The sequence below is a fragment of the Vicugna pacos genome, chromosome 1 (genome assembly GCF_048564905.1).
Source record: "Vicugna pacos chromosome 1, VicPac4, whole genome shotgun sequence".
Taxonomy (NCBI): Eukaryota; Metazoa; Chordata; class Mammalia; order Artiodactyla; family Camelidae; genus Vicugna; species Vicugna pacos.
Genome location: NC_132987.1, coordinates 115,255,574 through 115,268,726, shown reverse-complemented (window position 1 = coordinate 115,268,726; position 13,153 = coordinate 115,255,574). Strand labels below are relative to the sequence as shown.

At 44.4% G+C, this 13,153-nt stretch overlaps 1 protein-coding gene across 3 annotated transcripts in view; it reads left to right on the top strand.

Annotated features, from left to right (window-relative positions):
- RCAN1 (regulator of calcineurin 1) overlaps positions 1 to 12,870 on the top strand; it is a 90,296-nt gene extending 77,426 nt beyond the window's left edge. The window contains exons 1-4 of one of the 3 annotated variants that reach the window (XM_006204990.4): positions 3,700 to 3,976; positions 6,601 to 6,774; positions 8,806 to 8,965; positions 11,085 to 12,870. In XM_006204990.4, the coding sequence (XP_006205052.1) occupies positions 3,890 to 3,976; positions 6,601 to 6,774; positions 8,806 to 8,965; positions 11,085 to 11,257 (594 nt within the window). In that variant the 5' untranslated portion in view covers positions 3,700 to 3,889 and the 3' untranslated portion in view covers positions 11,258 to 12,870. Of the gene's footprint in view, positions 1 to 3,699; positions 3,977 to 5,195; positions 5,332 to 6,600; positions 6,775 to 8,805; positions 8,966 to 11,084 lie in introns of those variants that run through there. The other 2 variants (XM_072968880.1, XM_072968879.1) reach the window with 2 other exon arrangements.
- The last annotated feature ends 283 nt before the right edge of the window (positions 12,871 to 13,153 follow it).

Below are 13,153 nucleotides of genomic sequence, written 5' to 3'. Positions count from 1 at the left end.
CTGGGAATTAAAAACGCAACGAATACGCGTCAACCCCTGATTGTGTTCCAGGCCCGACACTGGGCATGCTGCCTGCATCAGATTGTTCCGTCCTCACCACAACTCTGGATTTGATGCTAACTCCATTTACAAGTTGAGGACAAGAGCAGTCCCCTGAGTTAATAGCACCTTTTAGACTGGGAAGTGATAAAGACGTGAGAGAGGCCCCTGTGTGTTTCTTTTGTACAGTAAGTTAGGTTAGGGGGACAATGCTAGAGGGAAGGGCTACGAATATTAAGTAACAGTAAAGCTACTCCCTTATCTCAGAAGCTAAAGCTCCCCTAAAACACAAGTTTCATCGGCATGCAAGATAAACACCCTGGGACCTTTGATCTCAATCAGGTGTGTCCTGTTCCCTCCCAGGAGATCCTTTGCAAATGTCCTCGTTCTTTACTCTGCTTTCATTTTCAGAGCAGAGTCAAAACTCAGTTTCTCTCCCTGCTCATTCTTTGGAAGGTTCCACGGTGGCACATTCTTGGCGGCACTGTAAACTGCTTGGGGTTTATAATGGGCGTGCTGAGGTCATGTTCACTATGCTTTAGGAGTGCTGTAATGGGAATGATGGATTTCAACATAAACCTCAGTTTTTCCTCACTGAAAATAGAAACTTCTTAATGAAAATGTTCCAACTGCTTGAAGCCAGAGGAGGCAACTGCAGGTTAAAAGATTCACTTAAGATTTTTATGGAGTGAATGAAAGAAATGCAAAACATCTAAAGCTTTCAGTGGACTAAAACGTTTCATTTCTTCTTTAACTTCTGGTTTCAGTTGTACGATTTTAAAAAGTGCAGTTTTTCAGTGTGCTTTTCAAGAGCTCTAATGAGACGTTGCTGTGGGTGCTGCTTGCTTCAAATCATCTACATCAGACAAGCAAACAAGAAATCAAGAGGGGTCTGCAAATAGGAAAGTCAACTTTCAAATTCTTGCTTTGGAATAATTTTTATTCTCAGTGGGGAAAATTGCTATTTACAAAGTAAATTCTTTTCCATAGGACGTTTAGAAATCCAAATTCGTGTATAATAGACGTACAGTCAAAGAGTGGACCTCCCTAATAAGAACTGTCAGATCAGCAGATGCAGGGAAGTACCTCTGGGTTCAGGGACAGGAGTCTGTCCCCTTGGGCAGCCGGGGTGTTGGGGCACCACGAATGGGCCATGCTATTCAGGGTGACCCACTGTGAAAGCTCGGATCTGCTCCACACTGCGCATGTCCTGGACGAGGAAGCCAGTGTTGGCGGACCCGAGGCGCCTTCCCCTCTGGGCCAGGGCTCAGGTACACTTCGTGGCCCAGTGAGTTTTGCCAGCATCCAATCCAGCCTCCCTACAGCCAGCCACCATTTTGAACCCCTTTTCCTGATCTAGAAATAGAAGCACTCAAGGTCACTAAATATGATTCAGATGGAGCTGACTGCCAATTCAAAGGCAGGTACAGAATTAACATATTTGAGGAGGCTTCCTGGACAGCCCAATGAAAGAGCTATCATTTCTTATTTATTTCTGTAAGCAAAGATAGTTGAACCATCTTCAAATACCTCACTATTCCTTTTTTTTTTTATTCATTTGTATAATGAAACGACGATTGTAAATTTGGGTGAGCTCAGCGCTGTTGTCTCAGATGAACAGAAACGTTCCAGATCTGCCCACACAACTGAGCTGGAGCTTCGTGGCATGAGTTTTAACAGAAGGAGGAGAAGGAGAGGAGGAGGAGGAGGAGAAGAAATTAGCCTCTTTTTCCTCCTCTGATCACCTTTTAACTCTGTTTAGCGAGGCAGACTCCAGGAGAGAGAGAAGAGGAGGGATGAGGGTTGAAGCAGAGGGAGGGAGTGCACTTTAGAGAAGTTCCGGACCACCCTGGAGGAGAGGAAAGTAGTTCTCCTCCGTTTTCTGCTTCCCCGTCCCTTTCCCCCTGATCCTCCCTCCACCAGCCCCTCCCATACCCACAGGGCCACCACACCACCACCAAAGTCTGCCAGGACCCCCAGGACACGCTGTAGTCTCTGCACTGAAAACACAGCACATCTGAGCACATAGTCCCCATCACCGAGCCTCATCCAACGTGACCAGTTCCTCTCGGTGCTTGATGCATACCATACTCTTCACAGGATTCCGAACTTTTTTAGAACATACGCATTTAGATCTCTTGGGTTGGGAGTTACAGGTAATTTGGCAAAGCAAACACCATAACTGGTCTCTTACATAACCTTACAGTTGGCAGCAGGGCACCGTGCAAGGAGATTAAGCAACGCTCACTCATCCAAGAGGACTCTGCATTTCCTTTTATGGAGAGATAAATGCTCTGCTTTGCTTTTTCCTCATTGCATGTACTCCTTTTATTATTGGCTGACTTTAGTGATTCTTTGAAGTTAATTTTTAAATGTGAATGGCAGGATTCCACGTAACTTTTGGAAGCTTAAGAGGCGTCCCTGTGTGCCCCTAGACTAGAGAGCATTTTTATAAATAATGTGACTGCGTTTAGGTGAAAATGGGGAATTGGGGAGAGTGAGGAGGATCCAGAACCCAGACTGCCACAGGGACCTAAACTGGCAAAGTACTTGGAGGTTCAGGGTTGCAGCCTTTTGAAGGAACTGTCATCCTGCCATCCCACTGTGCTTCTCCAAGACCAGACATGTCACCAGAAAAAAAGGCCAGCTGAACTAACTTTTCAGTTGTAGTGTACATGCTTTCCATTTATTCTTCCTTTCCTATTTTTTAAAAGGAACTGAGACAATCCCTTTATTTGTTTATTTTTGTTGGTTTTGGGGGAGGGGTGGCGGTAATTAGGTTTATTTATTTATTTGGAGTCACTGGGGATTAAAATCAGGACCTCATGCATGCTGAATGTGCACTTTACCACCCTGGTACAGCCTCCCTCCTTTCCTTTCCTATTAAAAGACAAAAAACTTTCAGTCTGTAGATCTCCAAGCAACACACCCTCTTAATGCTTCTTTTCTCAATTTCAGAGTCTAGATTCCCTAAAATGTTTAGTATCTTTTTCTGAATTCAGGAGCCGTTAGAAAATGATCAAGGTGTTGCGTATTCCTAGTTCTCAAATTACAATAATAAAGTTTTCCAACGAAAACCCTAAAATCTTTTCCCACATTCTCACTGTGGACTACAAGTGGGAATTAGTACGTTCATCCAATAAAGTTCAATCAGGAAAAAAAGGGGGAGGGCCTATTTCAAAATGAATTCCAGTTTTTTCTTTAAAAACAGAGTTTATAGACCATGACAGATTTCAAAATGTTTTCTCTAATACCCCAATATGTGAAATTTTGACTGAAGTTTTCCAGAAATGACAGGGATCAAACAACTCGCCAAGACTTCAGTTTCCAGGTTTCTCCCAGCCTTGAAACTCCCCTGGAGGCTAATTACTATTTACTGCTGTCGACCTTCCTCCTTTTCTGCTGTAACATTTTCCATCTTAAGAAGGGTCGTCCCATTCAGCCGAGGAGCCTGGTGGCTGAGTGGCTGAATGGAATTACTACCAGTGGAAACTATGCTGCAAGACAGGGGAGATAAAGCAGCTGCAGGACAAGCCTGGCTGTTTTTTCCATCCTCCCCAAGCAAAGTTAATTAGCATAGGGAAAATGACTAAGGTGTTGACGTCACCTCTTTCCAGTAGAAACTTACACTCTGTCCCTGTCTGCCGGAGAGCAAGCAGGACTTGACTCAGGAATTTGGTGTCCAAACAGGATGCTCTGGAAGCTGCGCTTTTTTTTTTTCCCCCAGGGGGCTGGACCTCGGAGCTTTATAAGCGCTGGCTCGAGAAAGAACCCACAGCCTCTGGTAAAGGAACCTCACTTGGGGCTTGACTGAGTTCAGTCTCTAGTGCTTTCACTGTAAGAAGGCAAGATGCACTTTAGAAACTTTAACTACAGTTTTAGTTCCCTGATTGCCTGTGTGGCAAACAGTGATATCTTCAGCGAAAGTGAAACCAGGGTAAGGCTTCTTATATAATGTGATTTTTGAGAATTTTTGCAGCATTATGTTAATTGAGACTATTAACTGAAATATTTGTGGGGGAGAGAGGTGGGGGGTATGTGGCTCTATTGTGGGTTTTGGGGTTTTGAAATACATCCAGAATACTTTGAGTCAAAAATCAGAAGGTTTTGCCTGAGGATTAACTGTGAAGGAACTTTTAAAGCTCTCAATATTTAAAAACGTCCACGTCCCTTGACCAATTAGTAAGGCAGGGTTTGGCATTGTGTTTTTTTCATTCGGTGTAGCTTGTAAGTAACCTTTTGGAGGGAGGACTTTTCTGACAGTGAACAGAAACGTTTCACTTTGACATCTAGAATTCAGAATAATTTGATTTTATCTTAGGAAATAAACAGTGGAAAGATACTTAAATGTATGCAGTAATTACAAGAGCCTGTCTTTGAGTTTCCAGATTTGTCTAGTTGGAGAAAATGCAGCCACAGCAAATAATAAAACTGGATAAATAACCTAAGTGTGAGATAAGTTTACCTCCTGGGAAGCAGCTCTCATTGGTGGTAAATTAATATAATTAGTCATTTTAATTACCATACTTTTCATCTTCATTTGATTAAAGTGTAAGGTTTTTATCAGTAGCTGTGCAGCTATCTAACTGATCTTTACCAATATTGGATATAAATGAATTCTGCGTGTTCTGTTTGGGGGACCGTGATCACATTTCATCTTTATACCCAAAGCCTCATTGAGACATGGGAAGATTTCTTTCTTTTTTTTTTTTTCTATAATTGTGTACTGTGCTTGTGAGCCAGGACTGTAGTTCTTGAACTACTTAGAGTATGTTCTATGCATAAAAGTTCTGTAAAGTCTATATATTTAATTTTAGCCTCATATGTGTAAAACCACTAATTTATTTATTTCATTAAGTCAAGATGCCATCCAACAACTATAATAGCTAGCTATCAGTTATTAGAACAAATAAGATTATCTTATAAGAGAATAACATGCTAGCAGTATGAAATTAACAGGATAATGTGGGTTCTCTTGTGTTTTGGTCCTAAGCCCTGACTTGTATTCTAAAAATATTCATCAAAGTCATCTCTCCCAAATTATGAATCATAACTTCAAAACTAAACAGTTGGCCGCAGTGCCTATGGATGAGGTCACGTGAAATTCCAAATCTGCGCAGACACCCTTGTGCCGGCAACGTGCCCGTGCTCAAGAGAGGCGGATAAAAAGCCTGTACCTCCAGAGGAAACCGCAGGTTTCTCATTCTCTGCCTCTGCAACACCCCTCCTGGGAAAGGCACAGACATCTCCCTAAAGGAAAGAAAAGCCAGGGAATTGGAAGAGAGCAAGTTTGTGAGTAGTTCCCACTTCCCCTGAACAACCTGCTGGTAGAGACACCAGCCAGAAGGGAATGTGGGACCTGCCCACTGAATATTCTCCAAGATTCTCCTCTTTTGCTGAGTCCTCTCTCCCCTCCGCAGAAGTGCTGTGTTCTCCATAGTTCTCCAGAGAACTGGTGGGCCCCGGGCCTCCTCTTCTCACTAGTCCCCTGTGTAGAGGGCACCCCGCCCCACCCAGGCTCTCAGCCACCCCCATCTGCCTCTCACCATCCTCAGTGTCTAGTCTGAGAAAAAGACTCAGAAAACACGGTGACTAAAAGTCCATGCACCCTGTTTCTAGAAGCTTCAACTGTCCATCAACTCCCTCTCCGGTTGGAAGGATTTCTGTGGCCTCCCAGCCTCCCCCCACCGACACCCCCACCCAGGACCCAGCCCAGGGGGGCTCCCCAGAGCTCTTCTCAGGAGCCAATGAACTCTCTCCTGATTCTAAGCTTTCAGTCATTGAACTCAGGCATTGTCTTAGAAAGTTCTCCTAGAACTCAATTCTAAGAGCTCCTGCTGTTCCGTCATGCTCACTAGTTCCTATAACACTCCAGCTAGGTCTGTACATGTGTTAAAGCCAGGGTGCAGTAAAGGGTTTGGGTGCAGTACGTTCGTGTTTTAAACCAGTTTTATTTTGGAGAGTTAAAACGTAACAGATTGAATGGGAAGATAGTAATGGGAATGTTTTAAAAACTGCTTCCTTTACCTTAAGAAATACAAGGCTTTTTATTAACGTCATTGTTTCCCAGTTCAGTAAAAAAATGTTTGTTTGTTTTTTCAAATTAGCTCCAGTGCTTTTAAGCCCTAAAGAAATATTTGATGTACAGAGCAGCGCCCTAAGTTGAGTGGTGGGACTGGAGTTCACTAGACTGGGGAAAATCAGGGAACTGGCAGGCCATTTGGGTGACCAATGACCAAACTGGACCTGCTTGGAAAATGTTCATTCTACTTTAAAAAGAATGTTTCTGTGACTGTAAGAAGTGTTTAAGTATTGATCATTGTTCAGCTGATTAAATGAATTTAGTAAATCATACATTCTTACTTTTGTATAAAATCACCTATATTAAATTTAAAGGACAGAAAAGGCAGTTTCCTCAGAGAAGAAAGGCAGGTTCTCTGTCTTCTCTAAGAAGTTAGTTCTTGAAATGATTTATTAATTTTCCGTATGAAATGTAATGAAGTCATCTAGTCAAGGGTCGTTTGCAGGTAAATTTCAATTCCTTTTATATTTATTTTTCAGGCCAAATTTGAATCCCTCTTTAGGACATATGACAAGGATATCACCTTTCAGTATTTTAAGAGCTTCAAACGAGTCAGAATAAACTTCAGCAACCCCTTATCTGCAGCAGATGCCCGACTCCAGCTACATAAGACTGAATTTCTTGGAAAGGAAATGAAGTTATATTTTGCTCAGGTGAGTGGACATCATTGATACTCATGCTTCTCTCTTCTCCCTCCCACCCTTAAAAGTAGCTTATACATCGATTACGTGTATGTTGATTTAAAACTGCAAGAACTCCTCTCGAGAAAGGCAACATTCATACTCAAAAATGTTCAAGTCACCTATTTTAAGAAGACATCAGGTGTATTTGAAAGTGACCTCAGAAATGACCTGAGTTGAGTAGTGATCACCCCGAGCCTTCCTGACTCAGGAAGGTGGTAGAGGGCAGGGTTGTGGGCGTGGCTACCCTAGAACCCTAAGACCACGCAGCAGGTGTGCGGGAATTTGTTCAAGGTTTAGTTTGGGCTAACGCCCCCTTCCAGACCTGGAGAGGACGGGAGCGGTCCCGGCTCTGTGCAGGTTCCCAGCAGCCCGCTCACTGTGGAGAGCTGATCTCTGCCAGGTGGGCCTGCACATCAGCCCGAGGCTGCCAGACCCAGCCTGAAAGGAAAAAATGGGTTCACCATACAGGTAGTAAATGCTAAGAAATCCTGGTAGGTGGGGGTCCGGCCCTAGGGCACTCCCCGTGGGCTTGTGGGCGGGTTTGCTTTCTCTCCTGCTCATCACCCTTCCAGCTGTCCCCTCGCCCGCGCCCCCTCCGCCTTTGATGCTGGGCTGCCCACCTTCTAGGCAGCTCACAAAGTTCCATTTAACGATGTGACAGGAATCCAACAGGTAAACAGGGGGAGAGGAAGGGGCTTCTTGGACGCTTCTCCCTGGTTAAAGAGACCCCCACTGGGGCCCTGAGTTCCCCAGGCCATGATGGGAACAGACAGACGCTTTAGAGGGGCTTCCTGACCTTGTGGGAAGGCGAACTTGCCCGCCCTCCCAGGGTAAATGAGAGCCGGGATGCCCTGCCCCCTGGTGGTGAGTCCGAGGTGCAGGCTTTGAACTTGGATCCTTGGTTAAGAGTAAGCTCCTTCCTGTGTTTGGTAGGGTTCCGTATAAATAATTACTTAGTCCCTCCACGACTTTTTCTGGTTTATTAAAGTACATACATGTTCACTGTGTAATTTTTATGGGGGAAAATATTAAGGAACAAAGAAAGTCCAAATTGGTAAGATTCTTTTTTTTTTTCAATTGAAATATAGTCAGCTACAATGTGTCAATTTCTGCTGTGCAGCATAATGTCCCAGTCACACATAGATAGAAATATGTTCGATTTCATGTTATTTTTCATTAAAGGTTATTACAAGATATGGAATATAACTCCCTGTGCTATACAGAAGAAATTTGTTTTTTATCTATTTTTATATATAGTAGTCAATATTTGCAAATCTTGAACTCCCAAATGTATCCCTTCCCACCCCCTTTCCCCTGGTAAAAACTCGTAAGGTTCTAATGTAAGATCTTTCCAAACAGCCCTCTAATCACTGGTATAATGTTTAAGCCTAAACTAGAATCTTGGGCTTTTGTTCCTTACCATTATTCTTTTAAATATGTAACCTGGAAGGTGGATTTCTTTTTCCTTCCTCACTTCTGGCATCTGACTCAGAGCCCCAGCGGGAGCCTGAGACTGTAGTGGGCAGGAGTCCTGCGTCCCCGTCCCTACTTTGCCCCCCTGAAAAACTGTATCATCTTAGAAATGGCTTAGCCTTTTCGAGCTTCTGTGATATGATGTGATGCCTCTGTGATATGAGGAGCTGGAAGCAGCTGATTTTGAGATCTCTTCTGACCTCAGCAACTGTGCTTTATTTTTTCCATTTATACCAAAATTATCTCTGTTCATTTCCATCAGTCTAGGTCAAGCATAATTACTTGCAGTCCCTGTGCCTGGGAGACCCAGGCCTGGGAGGGGGCTCTAATCATGTCTGCACCATAATCTGAGTTCCCTTTCCCCTCCCCTTATAAACCTCATTATGATTCATCCTCGGGCACCTGTTCTGCTGTCTGCACGTGGGTTTGTCCTTCACGCCTGTCTTCTGTAAGCTGTCATTAAGTGCCGCTGCATTGTTTCAGTTCTTCCCTAAGGAAACATCCACCTGTACTTCTCTCTCTCCCCAGACTTTGCACATAGGAAGTTCACACCTGGCCCCACCGAATCCAGACAAGCAGTTTCTGATCTCTCCTCCCGCCTCTCCGCCGGTTGGCTGGAAACAAGTGGAAGATGCTACTCCTGTCATAAATTATGATCTTTTATATGCTATCTCCAAGCTGGGGCCAGGTAAGCAGTGCTCTCAGGTGGGGAGGGGACAAGGCGACGCGCAGAGATGGTGTTAAAGGCACAGAGACTCACTTGCAGCGGGAGCAGCCCTATCCCCATTGCTCTTTTGACCTCTCATGTGATTGGTGCCAGCGTGTTGTGAATCAACCCTATTTGCTGTCTTCTGAATCCAAGTAACCCATGCTGGGAGTGTGCACGCCTGCCTCTGGCCTCATCCCTTAAGAAGGCATGCGAGTTGGCCTTAGGGACCAAGTACCATGACCACATCATGTGAATCCATCCCCTCACCTCTAAAAGAGGCCTTCCCCTCTTTTAGAAATTTTATTTTTAGCCAAGATAATTTCATCCATTGATCTGATTCTCACCTACCCTTTTGAATGTGTGAGGGAACGGAGGACCATAGATCAGAGTGGAGAAAGAGCCCCAGTCATGCAGAGCCCCAGAGGGAGGGGTGCTCCCCTGCTGAGCTTTCCCAGGGGATAGAGGGAGGGAGAGAAGAGGTTCTGGTCCTCTGAAGGGACAAAGGTGTGAGCACTTAGGAAGAAAGGTACTCTGGCCTCAGGCTTCCCATCCAGAAGATGGGTATCACTCGGTGGAGTTCTGAGTGGTAAATGAGCTCACCATGTAAAAAACACTTCATACAGTGCCTGGCTTATCAGCATCCCTCAAAGCATGTTTTCTAGAAACAATAAAATTTAGTGGTTTCTGTCCCATCTGACAGAGTTTGGTTAAACAGGAGGTGCCGGGGGGATCTCGGGGCAAAGAGGTTTGAGCCCCTCTTCTGCTCTATCTGTGGAGCAAATCCAGTAAACACTGAGGCCATCAGCTTTCTCCTTGACCAGCAATCTGATGTTCCTTTGAGTTGAGAATTTTATTTTCTTGGACCATCAGCAGTTTCCCATGGAAAAGATTACATTTCTGAAAATATCGCTCTGACGGAAATTCCCTCTGTGGTAGAAAGCAAGGATCACATTACTTCCTGCTAATCGTGGCCTGAAGGTCAAGGTGGAAATGGCTGGTGCTCCTCCCAGCAGCTCCAGGCCAAGGTGCATTAGCAAAGCCGAGGGTTGGAATCTGCTGGGATGTTAGAGAAGGGAGGACGGAGAGCTCCACCTGGGGAGAGGTGTCAGACTGCCCCGAGGCAGGACATTCTGTTCTGCTAATGAACATTCTTCACTCTAGAATCTGCCCCTTTCTTTACAGAAGGCTTGTTTGAGAAGCCTTTATAGAAAATAGACATAATGAGATCATTTTGCCCTTAGTTTCCTTAACAATGAGTTTGAGTTTTTTCATATTCAGCTGTGCTTTTCAGCCAACAAGATTGCCAAGATTTTGCAAATATGATCCCACACCCGTGTTTTCTGGGTTGTGACTCACTGGCAGGTAGATAAGAATTTGTAAAGGGTATTCTGACCAACATTTTGAGTGATCTGTCTGACCCTCCCTCTTAATCCTCCCCCCTCAAGAATGATGAGGCTCTTTAACCCTCTCAAATGCAGTTAAAATAACATTCCAGTCTTGCATGTGGAGTAGAGAAGGAGCCACACCTTTTTTATGAATCAAAGTATCTTGACTGAACCTGGTAAAACTCAAGCTGACATAGAACAGCAGGACACTCCTGGTCCCAGGGGGTTGATAGTTGTATGAAGAGGATGCTGTGCTCAAAAATGTTCTCGGAGCACCTGCTTCAACCAGCACTGGGTCTCCCGTGCCTCCTGGCCCTTGTGTGGGCTGCGCACTGCAGCTGGAGCCGGAGAAGGAGGCTCAAGAGGTCCTTTCTTCATGCCTTTATTTGTGCAATGTCTTTTCCCAAATGGATGCTCCTGGTACCACCAGCGGGCCTGGTGGACATGCTAAGTGTAATTTACATTCCTTCCATACCTTTCATGTGCTGGGACTCTGAGTGTTTGATTGAAAGCAGAGTCATTTGTATGGTGAGATATATAATGAGCCACCAAAGAAACACCAGTCCAGAGTGTGTCCGGCTGTGTCCCTCAGTCCCCGTTGGATGCTCATGGAAGCTCGGCTGAGCGGACCCCTCCATGCGCGTCCATCTGCTCTTGCTCTTTGGCCCTCAGATCCTTGCCTGAGTTACCCTGCAGTTCTTCCCTTTCCCTAGGGGAAAAGTATGAATTGCACGCCGCGACCGACACCACTCCCAGTGTGGTGGTCCACGTGTGTGAGAGCGATCAGGAGAACGAGGAGGAAGACGAGATGGAAAGAATGAAGAGACCCAAACCCAAAATTATCCAGACCAGGAGGCCGGAGTACACGCCCATCCACTTAAGCTGAACTGGCCCCTGGACGGAGAGGTATTCCAAGTCACACTCACGGGAAGGAATCTTTTACTGTGGAAGTGGCCGGTCACAGCTTTGGAGGCGGCAGCCGTGATCGCTGAGGCAGAAATTGCAGCTCACGTTGCTCAGAAGAGAACCGAGGCTTAGTCTTCTGGTTCCGATGCTGTGTATCTGTCAATGTTCATGGCTCCTGGGAATTTTCCTGAGCCAATCACTGAGTTTGGGGTGATCGCACAAGGACATTCGGAAACGTCTCGAGAAAACCGATAACGATAGTGTTCTGTACTTGTTATTTTCTGGTAGGTTCTGTTTTTGCCAGGGGCAGGCTGATCAATGGGTCCGGGGAGAGCCTTCTGTTTCTAACCAGCCTATGATGTAGACTCTCTTTCCTGGTAGAGAAAGGCACTGCGTGGAGCCACGAGGTGTCTAGTGCAGAAGGGTTGTGAAAACAACAATGCAACGTGGAAATTGTAGCGTTTCATTTCTTCCCCGTCATGTCCTAATGTTTGTGCATGTATATTACTGATTTTCAGAACTAACCTTTGTTCGTATATAGAGTTATGCCATTGTTGTTTCACATCTTTTGGGAAGATAGGAAAGCATTTGAAAAGTCTGTCACCTTTCCAGATTCGTGACTGTCTCTGCAACAGCGCACACAGGTGGGATTCCACCTGGAATACATCCACTCGGCATCCTATCCGATGCAACACGGACTTGTGCTTTTGCAAAAGAAGTCGATCTGCAATTCCTATGTAGCGTTTTGCTTATAAAATTCAGAGACAGCAGTTCCACTGCCAACTTTTAGTGGGTGAGAAGTTTTAGTTTAGGTGTTTTAGGTTAGACAATAAATTGGTTTCATTTATTTCTTTTATGTGGGGGGTTACATGAATCATAGCCAAAAACCTTTTTTGGGGAACTGCCGGTTGAGATCATTGATTTTTTTTTTAATCCCACTAAAACATCAAGATAAACTTGTAAATAAAGCTGATAGAATATATTCACACCTGTTGTGCACTCGGGTGAGGAATACAGCAGTGGAGGCTAGTGTAAGATGTATTAACCTACTTGTATGTTGTGAATTGTATGTTGTAGAAACGCCTTTCAAATGTTGGGCAGGACTTGAATTCAAAGCATGTGAAGTGGATAGTAGATTGTGTAAAGGTTATGAGAAGGATGCAGTGCCTTTCCCCATTAATTCCTGATGGAATTGTTACACTAGGTTAACGTTTGTAATTTTTTTTCTAGTTGTAATGTGTATGTCTGGTAAATAGGTATTATGATACCATAATACCTTACGATACCATAACAAGGTTTGTCATTTTGAAATACCGAATGCCAAGTAACAGTGCATGCTTTGGAAATGTGGGAGGTGGTTTTCTTTAAGAAGCAAATATGTTTGATTGTTCATATCAAGAAATTGACTGAATGTTCTCAAAACCCTGTTTACAGTACTCGGTGGGGCTGGGGGCAGGTGAGGGAGAGACCATTGCCTAGCTGTTCAAGTGTTCCTAGTTAAGTGCTTTTAAACTGGAGAGGCTAACCTCAAAGTATTTTTTTTAACTGCATTCTATAATAAATTGACACAATATGCTCTTTACGGAAAAGTTATCCATTTGTCGTTTTATTTCTAATGGTCAACCTGTGACTCCTTTGAATTCTGCGGTCTCAAAAGAATTCATCCCTTCATCAGTTTCAGTTTGGAAACTCCTGGTTCCCAGCTGTGGTTCCCAGAGGGTCAGCCACACCAACAGCACATCACTTAGTAAAGGGGAAAATGGATGAAACTGAAATCAGAAGTCTGAGTATTTCCTTTGTCCAGGGAGATGATACTATGATGAAAACCCTTTTTGCCAGCAGCTCCACTAAGCAATGTTTTTGATTGTTAATTTGA